Source organism: Bacillus rossius, chromosome 5 (assembly GCF_032445375.1).
Source record: "Bacillus rossius redtenbacheri isolate Brsri chromosome 5, Brsri_v3, whole genome shotgun sequence".
Classification (NCBI taxonomy): Eukaryota; Metazoa; Arthropoda; class Insecta; order Phasmatodea; family Bacillidae; genus Bacillus; species Bacillus rossius.
Window position 1 is genome coordinate 34900933 of NC_086333.1, and position 24971 is coordinate 34925903.

Here is a 24971-nt window from a genome sequence, read left to right on the forward strand (position 1 = left end):
CTTCTTTAAAGCCACAGTGCTCATCTTCAAGTTAGGAAATATATATCACAGAGTTGGCAGGCATGCTTGTACATTAGTGGATTGCAACCCAAATCAGGGTCAACGAATAGTTATGAGTCACAGCCAAGTTTCAAATAAGACACAAAAATGAAGAATATTAGTGAATCATGGAAAACTAATACCGAAATGGAGTTTATTCAGACTTTAAAAGCATCTTCAAAAATGTTGTAAATCACTGCAGACATGCTGAAGGAAAATTTGGAAGTAAATTATATTCTAGGAAACAAAATTTTTGGAACTTTTATATAAACTTTCTACTAGAAATTTGTTTATAATCTTTAAACTATTTTGTGATATCAATTTTATCAATACATATAGTTTGATTAATTTGACATGATAGTATTAGGAAATATCCGAAAATACAAACAAATGTATATTTCTATACAAATTGATACTAAAATAAAATTAAAAATTCCATTTTAATTCTAATTTTTGAAGGAAATAAATAGACACATCATTTCAAACATGGTTTTATCAAATCATTATATGTGCCAAGCCTGCAGGACATGTAAGAAAACTTTAAGGAACTGAGAGTTTTGTTTCCCTACTACTCTGTGTGATTATATATGTATAATATACATTAAAAAATTCTGTGATTGAAAAACTTGAACAAGTAGTCCATCAATTGACTTGGAATTTTGACACAATGTTGCATTCAATACACAAGTGGAATTATAGTAAAATTAAATAATAATAATAATAATAATACTAATAATAATAATAAATTTTGCAAGAAGTCTGTCATTTTCAAAGTAAGATGCATGAATCTTGATATGGTGTTTGGTTAGAAATAAACATATATGGGTCTGAGTGTTTTCGGGGGGCGGGGCGGAAATGTTTTTAATAGAATTTTATGTTTTATTCACATTCTCCTAATATGTATATTAGAACCTATTATTTCTGTAAGTCTAGCGAGAAAGGAGATTATATTCTTCATGGAATGAATATATTCTTGAAAAGCACAGACAAAAAAAAATTACTTTACAGCTGTCTTTTGTTTTCGCTTGCCATAGTACGAGTTGCCTCACAAAAAGTCATTGGAAGCATTAGACGATAAACTGAAATACTTGAGAAATAATTAGGTTCAATTTTTGTGAACCACTGGTGTTACTATCCAGTGACTTCAGGCATATACTTATACCTTGCTCAACACCAGTTGATGAACTGAATGCCTATTTTAAATATTCAACTTATTGGAGCACAGTCAAAAAATGCATTTGACAACAAATATGAGAGTTTAGCTTCAAACCAATCCAACAGCTGACATGTTTTCAAGACAATTACTCGAGGTTGGTAACGACACTCTTCCTACAAATCCAGAAACAGGAAAAAAACACCTTCCCATCTAATTTCTGCAATATCATGATTTCAAAAGAATAATTAGAATACAAGTTTTTCCGAAGCTTCAAAGCAAATTACCGAAATCACGCATGGTTAAGCAGAAGAGCTATCCTAGCAGTTAAAAATATTGACTCATACAATATGAAGTTATGAACATCATTCTAAACAGAATCGCATGTGAACCAAGTGACATACAAATCCACTGACACTGTGATAAACTAAAGTGAAGTAGTGAATTTTACAACAGAATTTCTTAATTACTGGATTACCATCACACATTCTTAATTTGAAAATTGGAGTGCCAATTATATTACTGCGAAACATCAAGCAGCCAAAGTTATGTTGTTTAAAATATGATCAACAATCTAATCGAAGCAACAATTCTGATTGGACCTTATAAAGATGAAAACATACTACTTCCACTAATACCTTGTATTCCCACCAACATAGTGTTCAAATTCAAACGGCTTCAATTTCCAATATGCCTTGCATTCAGTGGCGAGGCGTGAGGTTTACATGAGGGGAAGCAATAACTCCGTTCACACCAAAACATGATGAGGTTGGGGGGGGGGGGGGGGGGGGGGTCTGGGGGCCCTCCGCCGGGAAAATATGGATTTCAAGGTACAAAATGGTGCTATTTAAGTAGTTTTCTTAACTGAACATTGACTATTCCACAGGTAGAAAAATTGACATTTTTTTTAAATACATTATTTTTGAAAAATAATGATTGACTTACATTATTCTGATAGTAAAATACCTACTCTACATTACTTATATACTAAGTGGGAGTGGAGTATCATCGTACGCCCACAAATCCCCCACGCACTGCCAGCCAACAGCCCGCGGGAGAGATGCGCGCGCCCCGAGAGACGACCGCCGACTGAAACGCGACATCGCCACCTGCCCTGCCGAACTGTGGCGGACATAGCCGAAGCAGTCGGCGGAAAAATTCCACAGTCTGCTTCGGCCATGTTCGCTCCAGTTCGGCAAGAAAGCGTTACCTTCGTAGCTTCTACCGCGTATTTTTCCAGCCAATCCCCTTCCTGAAACTTTGTACCATGCCACCCCCCCTCCCGAAAGGAAACTACTGCGGCAGCCTTCCTGCTGAAAGCGGTCCTGCCAGCGCTTCTAAACCTAGCAACGCTTCTAAAACAGCATGTTTTTGTGTCAACGAGTTCTTTTTTTATAGCGCACAGCGCACAGTATTGGGTCCCAAGAAGATAGTGTAAAAAATACATACACCTAACTGCACGAGCCAAAGTAAAATACTATTCTGAATAAAATATTTATTTAAAAAATACAATGTCTGGAAACTGCCTGGGCAAGCACTGCTTGCCTTGCTTGCCCTGACGAGACGCCACTGCTTGCATTCGCTATGACCTATGACTATCATTTAAGCGCAAGGGCAATCTTTGCCAGTGTGCGGATTGAATTTAGAAAACGAATGCTTCTATCTTAGGTAATTAACATCGCACTCAAGACTCGATAAACAATCTGATCTTTATGTTTATGCAGAAAATGGACAAACAAAAAATGTAGTCCATCCACTAGCTTTAAAATAAAAAATGATTTTAAGTGAAAAAAAAAAAAAAATTTCTTCCTTTCCTTTCCTTCCAAACCATACCTACAGCAATGCAAAGCAGTGTATTAAATTCAATTATGTGTTTCCTCTGTGAATCTAAGTTCGCTAGAGTACTTTGATTTACTTTACTATTCATTTCATTTTAGGACTGAGCCACAGTGAAGCGTGGCCAGGTTTAGCTAGTGATCAATAAAATGTTTACATGACCATGTAATGATACTTGTCAAGAAAAGTTGAAAACTTTTTTCTGACCAGCGTGATTAAATGAGCCAAGAACTTTGAGTTACCATGGAAACTGATTTTCATTAACAAAAATGTTTTTAAGTGCATCTTTATATTATGGAATGACACTATAAACTGGTTACAATGTACACACATACAGTTTTGCTGGCTTGTTAGTTACACCGAAATTTCAAAATTAATTTTAAGTTCGAATTAATAAAATAAATTTGAAAGATGAACCAGAGAGAACCAATTTTATAAAGATGAGCAATGAGTAAATGCACATTTATGTGATGAAGGTACAGAATTATTAAGCATTGCATGCAAAAAGTTTACAAACAAAAATTACACAATTAATCAATAAAATTAAAACAAAGGTGGTCACCCTATTTAGTTTATAAACTCTATTTATCAAAAATAAAACTAATATGTGTAATTTGTAATGTTTATACATTTGAAAAAGTTATACATGCAATTTTATTGAAAATATAGATAGGATAAGAATAATATTGAAATATTTAACAATATTAAAATATCTGGTTTTATGTCACATTTCACTCTCAATAATTCTAAAATATATTTCATATGTATTAAATATACCTCTGTGACAATGACAACAATGTGAAACATACTGTTTTATGGAGACTGAACCCCTCAAAATATTGCAACGTTTATTGCAAAGTACTTGCACACTTAAATTTCTCTGAAGTTGGGCTGTGTACAAATACTGTAGGCCAATAACATAGAGATCATACACAAAATGTGTAACTCATTAGTATCTTGAAAATAAAAGAAAGCAGACTTTGTCATTGATGTTTCCCATTACTATTGCATAAAGGAACGAGTTTAGTAATGTTTCCTATTTTAACCAGCTTTAATTTTGGCAGCTTTGAATACTCCACATCCTTAAACATTACCATGCGGTTTAAGTTGGCCACAGTGCTTCCCGGTTTCGCGAACCCCTCCTGAGGTATCGTTTCCAGGACAGTCGAGGAGGAGCTGGTTTCGTTCACGGGTCCGGGCTCCGCAGGCTTCGCAAGCAGCATCTCTGGCGAGCACGCCGACAGGACTTTCACCCGTCGGCAGGTGTACGTTTTGACCACTATCGGTCTGCGCGGCAACGAATCACCCGATAACTTCCCCAATCTCCTGACTATGTTCAGCTTTTGGCCCGAACGGGCGGGAAACGGAGCAGGCTGTTTCGCCGTCTCGTCCGTCCTTTGCTCCAATTGCTGGCCGCCGAATCCCGCGCACTTAATCATCACGACGGGGTCGGTATCGTCGCATGTCGCAGGCGCCGCCGCACCATCTTCCTGCCGTGCGTCGTGACCGATCTGATCGCTGCTAGACGTGGAGCTCGCCACCTGCTGGTCGTTCGGGGAGTCTCGCGACTCCAGAAGCACGCTCCCGCCCGCGCTGTGACCGGTGTTGATGCAAGGATCGGAATGGTGTCTGGCAAACAGCCGTCGCCTCGCGGCCGTGGGCTGCTCCTCCCTGGCGTCTCGCATCTTCTCCGGAGCTCCTGACAAGCACTCGCCTTCCAGAGACTGCAACCTGCGCAGTTCCATCTCCGCAATGTTCAATATTCCATCCAACGATGACTTGGTCTTTTCGTGTCTGGAATCAATAGCTTTCTTCTTTCTGCACAGTACATCACTGCTTTTTGTGCGCAGCAGTTTTGGAGTTGTTTCTGCAAGCACATAACATCACGATAAGTGTCAGCCAAAACATTTCAACTATAACACAAAAAATTGTTTTTTTTTTTTCTCTATGGATTGCATTTTATTAATGTTGTTGCAAACTAGAAGTATTCTAGTTAATATCTAGCATATTTACTAGAACCTTTCTGGTGCCACTTTCATCAGTAGTATTACATGGTCTCTTTTGAAACACCAAGCTACAGTTAGAAAAAAGATGGTGTTTTATGACTGTAGTTCAAAGTTCAAAAGCAACAGTTCAGAAAGCACATAATGTGGTGATGTACAGTGTGTGGTTGTCTGGGAGGGTAGAGGAGGAGGGAGAGGGGCCTTCCTTAGCAGCCACAGTAAAGAAAAGCAGAGATATCCCAGTGACAAACGCCAGAAGCCCGGACTACAGTGGCATAAGTGATGCAGTTTACACGTGCAGCGCGTAGTTTTCAACCAAGCCATTCCATATGGCGAGATACAAGTCTGCAATTATAATGCAACACCCACTTTTATATTCCACAGTTTTCGTAAAAATCATAGCATTATAATCAGGTAAATATGGTATATAAGCTAAAATTTACTTTTGCACTACATAAAACAAAATGTTATTGCACACAATTTGTTGATATCTAATGAAAACAATAGATAACATTTAAAGTTGCACCCATCTACTTTTTTTAAAGAAGAAATGTGCAAAATTTAATTTTTCAAAGTGATTTTGCACTAACTTTTTTTTTAGTGCTAATATTTTTCTTTGTTTAATCAGAAACTGGAAACTAGCCAAGGTCATTCCTACACATAAGATTTGACAAAATAAAATTAACACACACTGAATTTAATTTTCAAAATAAACTTTATAATAATTCACAGGGTTATAGACCTTGTAAAAAAAACTATTGCTAACTTTTCTCAATCCTACATATTCCCAAGTAATAACAGGTAGACATTTGCTTGTGATCTAGCAAAGGCCTTTGAAACAGTAAATCATTGTATATTATAAAAAAAATTAGCTAACTTTGATTTAAATGATAAATAACTTCAATTCTGATTCACATCTAACTAGATATGGAGTTCTTCAAGAAGGTAATCTAACACCTCTTTTATTTAATATCTTTATTGATGATTTTATTTAAGTACTAAATTACTCCCTTGGCACTTTATTTACTGATGTTTTAAAAATATAGAGAATAATTACCTCCTTATCTATCAGTCACGTCACTTACTTCAGAATGATGTACCACTAGAGAGTGGTGTACTTCAAACTTGGTCGATCTCAATACACCTATCCCTCACTTAGCACATCTTCAGATTGTGCGGATTCATTTAGCATGATGTGAATTTTACTGACCCAGTCTTGAATAGCACGTCTGTAAATTTCAGCTAGCGCAAAATCTCAGCAGGCAAAAAAAAAAAAAAAAAAAAAAAAAAGTCGAGCACGACGCCACGAAGCCTGTTTCAACTTCTGTAAACAACAGATGTCAGTTAGCCAAACAAGGGGGGAAGAGATGGGCGCGCAGGTCTGACTACGCTATCAGCTGTTGTACAAACATCAACTACGGCAAGTTAATTTGCGGCTATGGAGTGTAAAGGACCAAATTTTTTTACGTCCACGCGTATGCCGCCGTGCCGTACCGTTGTCGCCTGGCCACAAACCAGGCCGTGAACTCAGTCTAGCCAGTGGCAGCGAATTCACTCAAACAAAAGCAATGTCTGCCCATCCAGCTGCCGGTAACTGTACGTGATCAAGCACTAGAAGTATTACGGCGCACAGATTATCATGAAGGCAACACTTATGTTGGTCGCACTTTAGTTTTACTTTTAAGCGAGTCAACTGTGCGTACATACAATCGTACGAAATAAGGACTCTTACCAAAAGTTTATATAAGTCTGATGCTGTTGGTTGTAATAGCGGGAATATATTTTACATTAGATACCGGAACAGAAATTAACAGATGATTCACATGGAAAAGGTTGTTAAATGAATGTTGCAATGAAAAAAATAATCATTGGCCTGGCAGGATTGGTGTGAACCAGGTGGTGATAAGCGAATAAGCACTTTAATTTTTGAATAATTAAAATGTATTTATCCGGACAGTAATATCAGTTTCATTGTCAGTAAAGGATGGTTTGGAAAGGTACGCAACGTGAGTTGAAGGTCACACCCAAACGGGCAAATCAGCCAGCCAACTGAAAATAAAGTACATAACCACGTATCTCCCGTTACGCGGTGTCGTATTTGTGATACAAAGTGCGATGGGAGGCATATAAAGATAAATAGTGTGACATATTTATAGTTGAGTGTTATTCAACACATTTATATTATGTAAAGTATATTTTCCTACACAGTTTTGGAACATATTAAATAAATTAGCCTTGCTATTTATGGAAACTAATGCTTCAGAATACGCGATATCTAATAACATGAGCATTTTTAGGAACGAATTAGTCGTGCTAAGTGAGGGATAGGTGTAATGGAAAAACTATTACCATAACTTACTCTACAAAAATTCATCCAATTAACTTTAAATATAAACTAGAAAAACAAACAATTGTAGAATCACGTTATGTTAAATATTTGGGTATCATACTCAATCCAAATTAATTTTTGATCTACATATTGAGTCACTTATTTCTAATGCTAATAGAAAGAAACCTTACAAATATTACACATAATTAATCTAATATAGATTCAATTATGTTAAATCGATTTACATATGCGAGTTCTGGGGTAGGTACCCTCTCTCTAATTTTCAACATCTTCATTGACAAATTAGTTACAGTTCTCAACCACTCTACTGGCACGTTGTTTGTTAATGACCTTAAAATATATAGAAAAATTACATCTCTCCATGATTGCCACTCACTCCAGAGATATATTTCTGCGATTGTCGAATGATGCAAGTATTACTTAGTTCAATTTAACAATGACAAAACCACTACTTTAACATTCTCAAGTAATCTCCATCCTATTACTTTTGAAAACAATATTGATAATCATCCTCTTCCAACTGAAAACTCGATCTCATTAAGTATATTACTTTCGATGCTTATAATTTTAATTCCACTAGATCTCTGTACATAGCTCTAAGTAGATTATCCAAATTTGAATATGTATCTATCATTTGGAACAGTATTAACAACACTGATATAAAAAAAAATCAATAAAGTACAAATTAAATTTTCTAAATTTATTAAACTTAAAATGCAATGTGGTATGACTTTAAACATAATTTATATTCTAGGTTAAAGCCAGGAGAGATAATTTAGATGCCATATTTATTTGTAAATGTAATAAATATAAATTAAACTGTCTATATGTGCTTGAAACCACTGGCATAATAATTTAAACTTTCAAGACGAAATCCTCCTTTACTAGGTACATTAAATAATTATACCAATATAATACATAAACTTATATCCAATTTCAATAAATATGAGACACTTCTTGACTAGCAATAAGATAAATATCCAAAAAAAATTATATCATCTGCCCAACCATAAATACACATTTAATATTCTATTTTCACTAACTCTGCTATACTTAGTAATTATCTAATATATACATAGTATTCTCTTATTTCTTATATAATTATTTGTAAGTAATACTTAATAAGTATTACTGCCGGTTATTTTCTTATTGTTTGACTTGTTTGTGTTTATGTATCGTAATTATGTATTGGTATCTCTTTGTTTTGTGTTGTCATGTGGTCCCTGCATGTCTGCATGCCTGCTAGTTATATTGTAACTACTTGTAGGTGGTGACCACCTGCATGAATTGTTCCTCTTGTAGATGGTGTCCACCTTTGTGTAGTGCCGAAATGCTCGTGGTGCCTGGCCACATGCAGTGACTGTATCTACTATGTATTTGTAGATTTTGTATGTTTGTACCCACCATTAAAGTCCCTTAACTGTCGGAGGTCATGTCACAAAATAGTGAATTAATAATTAATATTTAAAAATTATTTGTCTCTATTTAGCTTTGACTGGATCTAAACCAACAACACAAGATGGAAGTAAGTTTGCAACTTTTAAGGTTGAAATCTTAAATAATATGTAGATTCACTTTGTGCCACGGTTGATGACTTTGTCGTGAGGGGAGGTTTTGAATCGGCGTACGTTTGTACCTTGGGCGCCACCACGTCGATGGGCACATGGACCCGGCTACCGACTCTGTCCCAGGGCCGTGACGTGACCCGTGTGGAGCTAGACTCGAATTCCCCCCCGCTAGCACTCACCGGCCCGCTCTCAGTGGCGGGCACGCTATGTTACTGCTTGTGGGGTCTTGAGGCGCCCCACACACCTCCGTCTCTGTACTGGGAAACTCGTGGTCGGGAATTAGTGCAACGAGTCGGGTGAATATTGAGCTTTATCGGCGCCGACACGTGCACTGACGACGCACACAGAAAACAGCACATAGTCCAGCTTTCATGCTGACCAGGACACCGCGTGGCCTGGCCCCGAAAGTATAAGTGCGTCGATTAATCCAAAACACTCCGGGGAGCTTTAATTAATTAAGTTATACAGTCTGCCGCCGGGGTAGGCCTCGAAGGTTGATTAAAAAAAGTTAAAAAATAGTTATGACGGTGGATTTTAACGGATCGGTTACGAGCAAAAGTTGAAGTTGACGAGGTGCTGAGATGCGTTCTACCCCGCACAGCGAACGGAAAAGACTGCCCCGGGCCCCGGGTGTCATGGCCGCAGGAAGTGCTACACTTACCGTTAGTAAATCAATATTAAAGACATAAACATAACTATTAAAACCTTTGAAAAATTACAGGTTAATTAAGATTTAAGGATTACATATTACAGATATTTAAGAATTACATTATTTAAAAAAAATGCAGTCTCCACTGCTTCAGTTAGGGTGGGCACCAAAAGTGTACGCGCAGTGCGATCAAAAACACACGCACTTGTTGACGGGAGGATTGAAATAGAGGGTGTCAGTGGGAGGAGAGGGTGTCAGCAGTGGTGTGAGGCACATCGGGCTTAGGGAAGGCGTAGCCCTGGTCGATTTCAATGTCAAGGTCCCCCCCCCCTCCCGAAGGAGCCCCATGTGACTCTGCTACATCTTTCTAGTCGTCCTCGGCGGCCTAGTGCTGCTGTCGGCTCGTCTCCTGTATTGTGCAACACCAGGGCGGTGCTGCCCCCTTAGTCCAGGCATTTTATGAGAAAAAGGGGTAGATTTATGGACAAATTGCAAGAAAAGGTTTTATTAATATCAAAATATGCCGAAAAATTCGTAGAATAACATATCCAAAATCCACCGAAATCCACTTCATTTTGGTAACGTTTTTTCCGGGACAAATCCCGGAAAAATGCGGAATAAATTAATAACTGGAAAACGGTACGTTCTACAAAGAAAGGTATAGACACTAAAATTAAAGAGAGACAAATTTACCATAACATATCAAAAAAAGTACAAAAATCCACTAATAACTACTATTTTGTTTTCTGGAATTCATCCCGGAAAAACCTAAAATATTGAAATTAATTGAAAATGGCGCATTTTACAGCAAAATGTTTCAGGACAAAGTTAAAGTACACAACGATTTTCATAATATATTACAAATTCACAATAATCAACAAAAATAGGTTTTTGGTTTTCCAGAAAATTTCCTGAAAAAAAAAAAACGTATCGTACGTCAAAGAAAGTCGTGACTAAAATTAAAGACTTTTTTTTGTATTAAATATAATTTCAATTCTCCAAAATCTGCTCATATATATAAATATATATATTTATATATGTATATAGTTTTTTTTTTTTTTTGTGATTCGTCCTGGAAAATCTTTAAAAATTCAATAAAACGAAAACGGAACATCGCATTGAAAAAGTTTTGGTGGGACAAACAGAAGCACACAAGATTTCCTATACTAGATCCTAAATTCACTGAAATCTGGTAAATAGATTTTATTTTGTTATCGGCCACGGAAAAAGTATTGAATATGTAGGCTAAATAACAGAAAGCATTGTATCCCATGTCAAATTATGACAGATCTGAACTATATTCATTTTTCATAATATATTTTTAAGTCACTTAAATTATATTCCTTTTTCAGTTAGTGATGTGTTAAAATATTTTTGAAATCTACCAAAATTAATTTCCAGAAAAAAAAAATCATACTCATTTCAAATGCTTATAGTTTGAAAGAAAAATTTGACACGTCCATTCTCACTAAACATACCATACAATTAAATTTACACAAGATTTCCAGTGACCTGTTTCGAGAAGAAATATAAAAATATACACACATTGGGATGCACTCTGCAACACACAATACTGAATAAACATGCATGGATATGTAGGAACACCCTACCTTAAAAACCGTCACAGTAATTGCAGTCCTCGGGAGGTAATTCACGCCGGTTTTTACAGGTTGATCCATGACAGTTTCCACAAGCCGAAGAACATGAGATGCCATGTTTCCTACAACTGCAGTTGGATGCACCGCAACCATTTTCCTTGCAAGTGCACCTGATTACCTTCAAAAGGCATTCCGGAGTTGTTGGCTTGTCTGTCGAAATTGGCAAGAGAAGGTGGCCACATTTTCTCCATCCCCATTCTTCTGGATTCATCTTAATTCCCTTCCATTCTTGTATCTGATAGAAAACTCTTAAGAAATGGAAACAAGCTGAAGCACTAGTTGGAGGTAACTGTTCTGGTTGTACACATTTGGAACTAGTAGCTGCTTTCTCACTAAACACTTTAAAACTCAAAGTGTCGAGTGTGTCACTTCTCGACCCATTGTACAGGCGTACTAGAAGCTGTTCTCCCAATTTTACAATGTCTTCTTTTGACACACTGGGAATACTATCTGAAAATACTTTAACAAGTTGCCTGAAGGCACTGTCAATCTGGATCAGATCCAATATTTTCCCCTTTCCTATACCATAGATTTGAGATGTTGTGTCACATACATGAATGCATGGCAGAAAAGAATATTACTACAAATTTCATCGCCAAGCTTCAGCTTTAGCTCCTTAATGTGATATGTTTTCTTCTGCCTTTGTTCACTTTTTAAACACAAACAGTTATGTGACTGTGTGTCAAAGTAGTAGAGTAAAAAGACAAGTAAATCTGTGTCTGTTCCTATAACTGTTGTCAACTGTTCTTTTGCACATTTTAGAGCTTCTTAGACAATGCAAATATGTAGCCACGGAACTATGTAGGTAGATAGTATGTCATTAAACTAAAAACTGCTATTCAGGCAAAAAAAAACTTCCGACAAACAGGTCTCGAGATTATTTAATTTTATTTTATGTATTTTATCGTTTGCAGAGTTATAACACAAGGGTTTATAAAATCACTCAATACAAGGCAATGGGAATTCAATCGTATAAATAGTAACTATACCAGGACAATAGTACATAAATTTTAAGCAAATTTTGATAAAGGTCAATTATATAATGCAATTTTTTTGCCCTCAATTTAATTCACGTTTTATTTTGAAGTACGGTGCACAGTTTCGGTTTTTTTTCTTTTGATAACTTTTTTCCGGGACATTTCCTGGAAAACAAAAAAACCAATTAAATGTGAACTGTGTGAAATTCTAATATATTATGAAAAACATTGTTTACTTTATCTTTTTCCTAAACCATTATGCTGTAAGTGCACAATTTTCTATTTATTTAATTTTTAATATTTTTCCAGGACTAATCTTAGAAAACGAAGCAGGAGACATAAGCAGATTTTCTTGAACTTTGGATATTTTATGGAAAAGTTAATGTTCTTTAATTTTTGTCTCTACAGGTTTTGTCGTCAAATGCACTGTTTTTGAGTTTTTTCCCCGCGTTTTTCTGGGACAAAACCCAGAAAAAAAGAAACCAAAAGAAAGTGGATTTCGGTGGATTTTGGATATGTCATTCTACAAATTTTTCTGCAAATTTTGATGTAAAAAAACCTTTTCTTGCAATTTGTCCATTTTTTTTATCTTTCCTGGACTACCTGGCACGGCCAGAAGTTGTAGCGTGGTGCGGGGATGGATGCCTTGTCCCCCGCTGCCCCCCACACACCTCCCGTGTCATCTGTGGCGGGCTACGGCGGCTCTTCGATGGTCATGTGAAGAGTGGCATCTGTCAGAGACAGGTGTAGGGGCCACCGGGGTTCGTCTTCATCGGGTGTCTCCGGGCGTGATGGTGCGTCGTCCGGTTCCCAGATTATCGGGGTGGGGGATGGGGTGCGTGCCAGATTCTCCCCCCTGACGCCCTCGTCAAACCCGTGGAAAGGCGTCATCTCGTCATCCCACTCTGAAAACAGCTGTCGGGGGAGAGTGGTGTGGGTGTTTGGTACAGGGCGCCTCTCCTCGGGACTGGTCTAACTTTTATAAATCTTCTAAAGTCAACAACCTTGTAGATTAATTAAATCCTGGCTACTGTAAAAAAAGTTTCTAATTACACAAATTGGTTTTCAAACAATCTCATTCAAGCTTTGAAATTGAAGAAAAATTTTCAAAAACTCTACAGAAGAAAAAAAAATGCATATTATTACTCTAAATTTTCATTTTTCTGGAAATGGGTTATCTACCTTGTCAAACGTGACAAAATCAATTGGATGAACTCTATAAACAATAACATCAAGAACAATCCTAATAAGTTCTGGCGCTACGTAAAAATAATGAAAAATGGTTATCATGAACAACACTTATTTCAAGTGAATAGTAGAGTATTGAGTGATCCAATCATATTATCAAATGTATTTTCTAAGTACTTCTCAAGTGATTATGTGTCACCAACCAACACTTACTACGTTCCATCTTCTAATTTATTATGTGACACTTTCTGTTCCTGTATCTCTGAAAACCTGGTGCTTTGGGGCATCAAGGCTTTAAAAGCTTCCATGTCTACTGGTCCAGCTGGGATACCAAATTTCATATTGAAAGGCTATTCTCAATTATTAGTACCTCTTTTAATGTATTTATTTAAAATGAGTTTAAAAACTCAAGTTTTCCAGAAAAAAGTAGAAAATTGCCAACCGAGTTGCAAATGCCAGCTAGCTAAAAGGTGCAACTATTACAAACATGCAAATACTTGAGATAATTTGCTTGGCGCTGAAAATACTGCTGGATTCCATTAACTGTTACGATCAATGACATTTAAAAGAACTGAAGTCTCTAAACAACATTAACTGATTTATTAATTTGATTAATTAAAATTCGTAGGGTATAATGGCAGTCATCTGCCAACCAAGAAAAATTTACACGATGAAAAATAAAATTTGCAGAAACAACCAAATTCACTTGCTCAAACAAATTAGTCCATCACTCGGAAACAATATAATTCAAAGTTGGATTCTGAAATCCAGTGGTGATTTGTGTAAAATTAAAGCAGTTATAGTGACCATAAAAAAGTGATGTGTGTGCATAAAACAATAGTAGCTAACCATCAACCAATATCTCTTCTAAATGGTTTCACTAATTTTAAATTTATCAATTTTCCACTAAAAATATATTATCTAATAGTCAACATGGTTTTAGATCTAGAAATGTCCACAACCACCAACTGAAGTCTCGAACAGGGGCCCGGTTGTAACAACCCAGATTACAGCTTTCCTCATGCAATCCAGCAATAATTGTTTGTTATAAATTTGTTTGTCAAATTTCAGGTTAGATGTAAAGTTTTTCTTTTTCGAAGTTAGACGTAAAGTGTTTCACCGGGTTTATTTTTTATATTTTTAAAATTCATAAGTTTATTTTTGAAGTAATTTTTTTTTGCTGCCTTCTTTGTGTGGGAAGACATGCGACGTAATTCTCCTTCGTTTTTTCCATGACCGAGGATTTGTTTCACATGCTAGGCGTGTGAGTCACGGTCACGGGAGTGTGAGAAAGAGAAAAAATCGCTGCGTCGTGGGAACAGAAGTAAGCATTTCGTGGAAGGCTCTGTTGCCATGCGCTGAGATTGGCTGAAAATTACGTCAGTGAGCCCAGAACACTGCCCGCACAAAGGGAAGGAAGGCTGTAAAATTCAGTCATTGTTCGAGCACCAGGCCGAGCGGTCGTTGTTCGGGCGGCGGGCCGAGCAGGCCATGGCTTGTGTTTTATTATTTTCTGGACGTACAGTTTAGTTTAATTGTTTTTTTGGGTGCTCTGTTGTACGGAATATAGTGTGATTTTACCACGAATTAAAAAAAAAAAACAGGTAATACATCGAACATTGTGTACAAATTTCTTCTTTCTTCGTGACCTGCAACCTGTATGTTCCACTCATCACCTAATTTGAGCTAGCCGGAGGTGGTGAGTGGTGACAAGGTTGACAACTGCTACTTTGATTTAGCCAAAGCCTTTGACACTGTCAATCAATCACCCAATATTATTAGGTAAATTATCCATTTTTTTGTTTTTCTGATAAATTTGTTAATTGATTTTCCAGTTACCTTAATAAGAGACTTTTTATGTCTCTATTAACAACAGTAACTCAACAAATTTTGAAGTTAATTCAGGTGTTCCTCAGGGTGGTTCATTGTCATCCCTACTCTTTAAGTTATTCATTGATGATATCACTCAGACTCTGAAGAACTCAATGGTGTTTTGTTTGCAGATGACCTCAAAATCTATAGGAAAATTACCAGACTAAATGATTGCTTATTGTTTCAATCTGATAATGAAGTGAATCTCTGGTGTAAATCAAATCTAGTTCTTCTTCTTAACTATGATAAAACTAAATTAATATCCTTTACCAGAAAATATCTTCCCATTAAGTATGATTATAAATTAGAAAATACTTTAATCCCAATAACTACCAATTTAAAAGACCTTGGATTTATAATAGATTCGAAATTATTTTTTCATCAGCATGTAGAATACCTAACTTCTAGCTCTAATAAAATACATTACTTTTTACGCAACAAATTGTGATTCTGTTTTATCTCATTTCACAGCATTAATAAGATCTAAACTTGACTATTGTTCATTATAGAACTACATTAATTCATCTGATATGAACAAACTAGAAAATATTCAAAAATAAATAAATTGAACTCTTTGCATTCTAAAACATTTACCTCCACCTGAATTAAATTCTCCTTCTGATGGGCAGAACTATCTGGACTATTTATAAAAAACTGCTGTAGTTATAAAATTAACTGTAAATATGTCCTGGACAACACTGGTTTAAGGGTTCCCCAATTTCATAGTCATCTAAAATCTACATTATGTACAATTAATAAAACCAATGATATTATCTTAGACTAGTCAAGAACTACAATAAATTTGATCAAATATGAATAATATTGATAAACTTGAAAACTAAATTAATTAAATCACATTATCTCCATATTTTATTTCTATATCTTACAATAATTAGAAATATAGAACCCAACTATTTACTGTAAACTTTAAAATTATCTGTTTAAAATCTATTTCATTTCTTCCTGGGGAGTATGATTATATCATTAATCAATTGTTTATTGTGTTCATGTACATTGTTTGTTTTGTTTTTTGTATCTTTTCACATGTTATGAATTTATTGTATTATTTTTTTATATCCCTAAGCATACCTCTTTATGAGGTGTTGGTGTGCCTGTCACAACTTAAATAAATAAATAAATAAATAGTGTGTATATAAATATATATATAAACTTCTAAAATAATGATGGTTTTAGGGTCTATGGACCATGAAAAGTAAAAATATGTAGAAGTTTCCCAGAAGCCAAATCATGGTAACTACTGCAAAAGGTAGTTTTAACTACTGCAAAAGGTAGTTTTTCTTCAAAATATACAAAATAAAAATTATTTAATTTCTACCAAATATTTTAGGGATACTTTATAATTTACGACAATTTGTCTGATGGAATTCAAAATAAATGATAATAAATAATCTTTCACCCACATTTTTTTTTACAAACCAAATAAAGAAATTAACTTGAAGCACATGAAAACAGAGAGCAATGTCTTTATAATTTAATAAACAACTGTTTTTTGGAAGAAAATTTAAAACAAAAATTAGGTACATACATATAACTTTGAATCACTCCAGACAACCCAACATATCTTCTTAATTAACTGAATTTATCAATTTTTTTCACTAAAGAATTTATAAACTAGAAGGCTTGAAAGTAAACCAGCACATCATAAAACTTCCCTAAGTTCGTCATGTTTCAGGCATAAATTGAGAAAATAGAGAGGTTCAAGATGATTGAAGTTTAAACAAAAAGAAAAATACAGGCTCAGGTACTCAGAGAAATATGAATTAAAATTAATGTTAAGAATGTGAGACCAGACCGTGATGCCAGGTTTGGAGCTGATTGGCAGCCCCGCATGGCCACTGACATAACGCGCCATCCACTGACATAAGGCATGCCGCATGCATGCCTGGCTGGATTACAAGGGTCGTCGCTACCTCCCTTCCCCCTCCACTCCTTGTGCGGCACCATGTCACGGTGCTGTTATCTTTCGCTGAGAGGCCTTGGGAATTCCATGGGCCGCCGCGTGAACGAGCGACGCTATTCTCGACGCTTTGGGCGTTGGGTCGGCGCGGAATGTCACAACTTGCCCCAGACACACCCGTCAGTTCTAGAAGGGTGCCACAGACCACTTAAGCAGGGTTGCCAACCTCCGCGGGAGTTATTGGGGTGACGGTGAGTGCTTTGAGTGCCGCGGGTGTGGCGAGAGTTCTTGGGCCGACAGTCTCTCGCGACGGTGAGGACCAGTTAATGCTGCGAGTGCGGCGAGAGGTTGGCTACGGAGTTTTAGTGACAGTCCCCCGCGATATAGTTCCACGGCGAGTTCGGTGACGGAGTGCGATGAGAGTTCAGTGACGGATGTCGCGTGAGCCCACCACGAGTCCCGCAACAGAGAGTGCCGTGAGTTCTGCGGGTGCGGCGAGAGTTTGGCGACAGAGTCCCATGACGGAGTTCTGCGGTGAGTTGGGCAACAGGTTTTTGGCAACAGAGTTCCGTGGGGTGTACCGCATGAGTTTCGCAATGAGTTCCGCGTGAAAGTGAGGTGATTGAGTGGCGCGAGACTTAGTGTGGACGGGTGCGAGGTAAGGGGCAAACCACTGTTGAGCCTAGCTCCAGTGAGGAGTGCAAACTGTGGAATTTGACAGACATTGAGTGACTTGAGGATAAACTTTTTTTGTGCCAGTGATTTGAGATCAGAAATTTTTTAAGTACAATTATTTATTATTAATGTAAATATTAGTAATCAATAAAACTGTAATAAAACTTACTTGGGCTATCACTCAAGAACCCAGTTTTCTCCACATCATTATTAAATCATAACAGGGTGGCCAGCAAGTCAGTATGAAAAAATTCCCTGACTTTTCCAGGTCTAAAAGAAAATTCCCTGACCACTATAAAATACAAAAATTTTACACTATATAGTGTAGGCTTATCAATGCAGCTACTTAAAATGCATTAATTTCTCAGCAAAGATACAAAAATAACAATGTGGCAACTATGCCAACACAGAATTACTGAAATTTTTAAATTATATGTGAATAATAAGCAACATGTAATAAATTTATTCAATGGAAAAATTGACAAAAATATGATTACTCACCCTGGCGGCCTCAAACTCTTCACAGCAGTTCACATAAAATAAATTGCACTTTAATAGTGTGTTTATTAAGTAGTTTAAACATTTGATCACACATTTGAAGATAGCATGCCTGTTGTGATGTTCAACAAAATGACAAGCACAATGTTCTAAATCTGAATAAAGTTGGTATTGTTAATAAATAAAAATTCTGAAGACACAGGTATAATTACTGAACACTATCCAAAATCTCACTTCTCATGTTTGTTGGCCATAAGTATCCCACACAGCCATCCTAAATTGTAAAGAAATCACTAGCTGAAAAAACTTGAAACATAGATGTATACACACTTGTTTTCTTTTGTAGCTGCGAACAACAACATATCACTAATTCAAAGACAAAATTTATTTTTCAATTAGTTCAACTTCCCTCTGTGCATTTAACATAAGTGCAGCTTTTTTTGCCTCGAGCTCCTTTACCAGAGCGGCAGCTTTCCTCTTCTTCAACATTTCCTTTGATAACGCATATTCTGGTTCCTGTTTATTTTCATTCGCTTCTTTGTAGCGAGCATGGGCATTTTTTACAGAATGAATCAGAGGTTTGGTGATGGTTAACTTGTTCAAACCTCCAACGTTGGTGACAGCATCATACACGACTCTCCTTGCAATCAATGATTCTTCTTTAATATTCACTATCAAACTTTCAGCATTTACCGAAAAACCTCGCTCAAGGTTTGCATTCCCATGGGACAAGCATGTTACCATTTGCATGATCCGTGAAATATGATTAGTGTCATGGTTTTCAGAAAATATTTTAGACCAAAATTGATCAACATGTTCAGCTTTGCGGGAATACACTTTCAGCTGTTGTTGGATGTGTGGAACAGAGCACAACATTTTGAATTCTCGAGCAGCCTTATCAGCACTTGAACCATCTAACCAATTATGATCTACTAGTTCTGTCAGAAGAACATCAAGTCTCTTTTCTGCAAGAGACTAACTGCTGGCTGCCAACGTGGGATCAAAACAAGATACTGCTCTTGTCAGTTTGTACTTAAGAGGTGACCTCTGAAGCATGCTGAGTAAAAATTTCTGCAAACACTGTGTAACATCTTGATGGAATTCAAGAATCTGCACTTCTTTTAGCCCCTTTAGATTTTTTAATACACTTTTAGTTGCAAAACCTAGCTTAATAACTTTTGCAGGCAGCAAAATATTATTATACTGATGTCAACTTTTAACAACTGAAGCAGCAACTTCAATTGCTTCAGGTTTTACAATGCGTTCCAACTGTTCTCTCATTATTGCAGTGAGACAAGAATGCAAAAATGGAGAAAGTGGAGCATCTGACTGAAATTCAGAAAGAAATGGTTCCAATTCCTCAGCAAACGATTTGAAAAATGTTAACTTAGCAGTAAGATCAGCATCAGCAATGGCTTCCTTTACAACCCTGAAGCTACCCGAAGAGGGAGAACTTTTACTTTTTTCCATTTAATTTACAAAAATAATCACCCTTGGCAACATCTGAATAGCCCGCTGAGCTACACAACTGTTTTCAAGCCACCGCACAGCACAAAACTTCACAGGAAAAATTTGAGAATTTGTACATGATGTGTACATTGCACGTCTTGCTGGGACATCTTTGAAGAGATTGTGGAGGGCTCTCAAAAACTCTACAATCCTCCATTTGGTGATCTGCAGTCCTGCTTTGAAAGCACCATGTCTGGGGAAGAAAAGTAAGCTATAAAACATAATAAATTTGTCAGGTAAGGAAATTCAACAGAACATAAATAACTAATATACTTACACTATATGTAGTCCACAACTTCCGATGTCTAACATCTCTTTATCTACACCATCAGCTTTCATATCTGCCTGGAGATCCCTCAAAAACTTGTGGTTGACGTTTGGTCCATCCATAGATATTTGCATAATTTTCTTGGCACTGATAGGAGAAATTCCATCCTTGAATGCAGACACCATATGAGTTGCTGTGGTACGTGTAAGGAACACTGATTTTAAGTAACGAGCTTTCACTTCACTCACAAAACTGTCACAGAACCTTACATTGATGTCCATCTGTTGCTTTTGTGATACTTTATTAAGGGATTCATCAAACCCAAACACTAGGAACTCACACTCTGATAACTTGCTTAACAGTTCTTTTTCGAAATATGGAGCAAGTCCATAAACCACTGTGTATGCTATTTTCAACCTCTGAAGCTGCATCTTTTGGGCAATTTGGCTGTCAGGAAAAATTTCCTTAAACAGAAGAACATCTTTGCCTGCAGACCTGAGTGACTTGTGAGTCATAACAGTTTGAAGACACCAAAGAATATCTGCTTTAGTTACACTGTCATTGAATAAAAAAGTCTTTTGCCTAATCCTTTTGACTTGTCACACTGCTGCTCCACAACACCCAATGAAGTGCTGGCATCAGACTGAATTGCATCAGTATGAATCGCATCAGACTGAATTGCATTAGTATGGATCACATCAGGCTGAACTGTAACTGGATTTAATGCATGTGGCATAATATTTGAGACAGAATCCGTTGAAATGAAGAAATTCTTCAGTGAAGTAGAATCCCTTGCAGAGTTGCTAGCCAGCATATGGCTTTTAGAAATAATGTGGCTATTCACCGGACGCCGTCCCATATTACTCAAAGATAAACTTTTGAAACACAGCTTGTAATATGCCATATTTATGCTTGTGGCATCTCTCTCTAGCCAAGAAGAAAATTGGGGCTTCTGCAACCAGTTCGACTGAAACCTACATTGTTTTTGAGTTGACATTTTTTATATGAAAGTCTGGGCTACCTGTGAACACAAGAACAGTTGAACAAAATTAATAAATATAATAGGTACTAAGTTATTGACTACACAAAGCACAAGGCCTTCATACCATTTTCTTACAAAAATGTTACTGAGTTAGACAGCAGTTAACATGAAGTTTAAGATAAAAACCTAAATATCACTTCTGCATTTTAAAGTGTCAGAGAAATGATAATACCAAGAGCCTAGTGTTTGATTTTAAAATACCGAACACAAAAACGAAACTAGCAAACCGCCATTTTGGGGTACAGCCTAACCACAAAATCTGTGTAGAAACACATTAAAATGTGGAGAATACTTACGTGATAAAAAAACACTGCGGCGACTTTCCACTTCAATCAGCATTCGCAGTTTCGCATATCAATCACATTAACAACGTATTATGTAACCAAGAAGTCAATAACGAATAAGTGCATAGCGACACTCACTTTTCTCGCAGTTGCTCATTTGACATTCAATTACGATATTTTCGACTGCATTGGGTACCAATCTCAATATTTCACAGTCACGCATTACAATCGATTACGAAAAGTTCGACTGCTCTCGAAGACGTAGTCTGACGTGTTAACTAGTTGAACATCACGATACATTTAATAAATACACACGTGCTTTTCAAATCTGGAATGAAGATTTATGTTTAGAAAAGATTTTGAATCGCTAAACACATGACCTTTTTCATAAAAGTAAATAAACGCAGACTGAATCACCTACAAAAAATTTCCCTGACTTTTCCATGACTTTTCTAGGTTTCCAGGAATTCCCTGACTTTTCCCGGTTTTCCCGGTCGCTGGCCACCCTGCATAACATTAAGTTTAGAATTTCCCAAGAATAGAAAAACCAATAAACATAACTAATGTTTTGATAAAATGTCAAAACAACTTAATAAATTATTAGATTAAAGGTTTTTTTAATTAAAACACTAGATTTGACATAACTGAGCAGTTCGTATAGAAGTACCTGAATTGCGAAAGAGTAGTTTCCTCTTCTGGGTGCTTCTGCCGACAGATCGAGCAGACACAACCCACTGCGGGTGACCTCCCGCCTGGAGTCTCAGTTCCAGCACCGTCTCACTCTCTCTGTCCAGTGCTTCACTTCCGAGCAGAGAATGACGAGGCAAATTTGAAAAATTTAGTTCTTCTGTGAACACATATACACATTAGTTCCTAAAATAACTATATTTTTATTACAAAAAATATATAATTTGTTATTTTGTTTAGATACTATTAACCTATTTAGATTGTAAAAACATTAGAGCACAAGTAAAAAAAAAAAAACATTCAAAGGTCATTAAATGGTAAATTGCAATAAAACCAAAATAACACCACAAATCATGTAAATACAAAGAAATAGCTGACCGAAAAATGACAATATGACAAATAAGTTTCCTTATTTCCAAGCACTATCAAGCTCAATATTTTCCCACTAAATATATATTCTTAATAAAAGCTTCATTACCAAAATTACAGGCTGTCCATAAAAAAAAGTCCCAGTTTCAATTGTATAATTTAGACTATTTACAACAAATCATACATCAAATTGAAGGTAAACTAACATAGTTTTTCTTACACATATTCAATATGCACCTTTAGTTATATAGCCCACATCCAAACTAAAGTCCAATTCTTCCCACACTTTGGTTAACACGTCCGGAGTAATGGAAGCAATAGCCTCTTCAATTCGGTGTCTCAACTCTGGCAAATCATTAGGGACCGGCGGAACGTACACAGAATCTTTTATAACCCCCCCCAAAAAAAAACTGCATGATATGTCAGTCCCATGCTTTTCCCTTTACAAATACAACCAGTCGTTTCAAATTGCCTATACCATCGGTGGATGTTTTTGCCACATGGGGGATCTCAACTAAATTTTAAACAAAATGCAAGTTCTGCAAATTGCAGAACACAAACTGTTGTACATCTGCCTTGCTCGTGATGGTTGGCATCACTGATAACAGGTGAATGTCAGTTCCGGTTATGGCGCCTGTATATGTACCACGGTGAACGGACAATAAAGAATATTAAGTGCTAACTACATGCACTTGCTTATCTACAACTTAAAACCTATGATCTCAAGTAAAACATGGCGCAGTCGTGTGGAATTGTGTTCATATTTCAGTTCGTCCATGTTCGTTGGATTTGTGTGCTATAGGTGATATAACCTGTAGGTGTGCGTTTGTTTGTCGACACGTGTTTGTCGGACGTCGGTGGTTAATAGTGAATATCGAACAATGTTGTTGACAGACTGAATCGTATAGTTTTTTTCTGTTTGTGCCATGGCAGGCCTCAATCTTGTAAAGCTCCCTGACTCTGTCGACTTGGAGAGTCCCACGACCCGAAAAGACTGGGAAGTGTTTGAAGGAGATTTTGAAAATTATTTAATCGCAACGGGCCAGGATGAGGGCCCAGATAAGGTTAAGATCGCCCTACTCAAAAACATGTTAGGCTCCCAAGGACGAGCCCTTTTCGAAACTTTCGACATCCCACCGGAGGACAAGCTTGTGTATTCTAAAGTAAAGGAAGCGTATCGCGTGTTCGTGGCACCAAAAACAAATCCTTTGTATGAACGGTTTGTTTTTAACCAGCGTGTGCAACTTGAGGGTGAGACTTTTGATCATTTCTTGACTGATTGCCGCCGCCTGATTAAAACATGTGGCTATGAGCGCCCAGTTTCGCAGGAAGAGAATATGCTGGTTGACCGCATCGTCCAGGGCATCAGAGATTCGTCCGTTCGGGAGTCTCTGCTGAGGTTAGACAATGCTACTCTTACTAAAGTTGCTGCACACTGCCGTCTGATGGAACAAAGTCAACAACAAGCAAAGGAGATTCAAGCTCGGAGTTATACTCACGATAGTGTAAGTTGTGACTTTGTGTCCACTAAGGATAGGAAGTCGTCACGCCCAAGACAAAACAGCAAGTTTGGTGATAACGGTGAGTACAACTGCTCAAGGTGCCAGACACAGCACAAGGCCAGACAATGCCCAGCATATGGAAAAAAATGTGCCAAATGTGGCATTATGAATCACTTTGCTGCCTCGTGCAGAGTTCGGAAAGTTCGGGAGGTAAAAGCAAAGCATTCTTCTAGTGAGAGTCTATACTGTGATGCGGTGACAGTCAATTCTGTGTATCCTAGAGGGACTAGAACAACCCACATCAATGAGTGGAGGGAGCGTATACTGATTGAGGACAAAGCAGTGAACATAAAATTGGATCCCGGTTCTGAAATAAATATTTTGCCACTCAGTTTGTTCAGGATGGTTGACAAACAGTTCAAGGTCAGGCCAACATCCCTAAAAATTGAGGTTTGGGGTGGGACCATTCTTGCAGCAAAAGGAGTAGTTAATTTGTGTTGTTCTGTCAAAGGCCAAGAGTCTTATGTTGAATTTGTTATAGTAGACTCTGACAGCACTCCTTTGTTAGGGCTACAGTCTTGTGTTGACTTCAATCTTGTGAAAAGGGTTCACTCAGCTTGCCACGAGGCAAAGGACAGATTCATTAAAGAACACAATGAAGTATTCACTGGTTTTGGCTGTTTCCCCCAAGTATGTAGAATTAACATTCGCGACCATAGCAACCCTGTTTGTAAGCCTCCAAGAAGGGTCCCTAGAGCAATCAGACCTGCGTTAAAACAAGAACTGGACAGACTCGAACAGAAAGGCATTATATGTAAAGTTGACAAGCTCAGTGCTAGCGCTTGGGTGAGCAACCTAGTTGTTGTGGAAAAGTCAAGTGGGAAGTTGAGGTTATGTCTTGATCCGACTGACCTCAATAAGGTGGT

At 37.1% G+C, this 24971-nt stretch overlaps 1 protein-coding gene across 1 annotated transcript in view; it reads right to left on the reverse strand.

Moving 5' to 3' along the window:
- Positions 1–2004: 2004 nt before the first annotated feature.
- Positions 2005–24971, reverse strand: part of LOC134531695 (uncharacterized) — a 50064-nt gene continuing 27097 nt past the window's right edge. The window contains exons 6-7 of the mRNA XM_063367506.1: positions 22155–22334; positions 2005–4895 (exon numbers count right to left, since the gene is read on the reverse strand). Of these exons, the coding sequence (XP_063223576.1) occupies positions 4012–4895; positions 22155–22334 (1064 nt within the window). The 3' untranslated portion in view covers positions 2005–4011. The remainder of the gene's footprint in view (positions 4896–22154; positions 22335–24971) is intronic.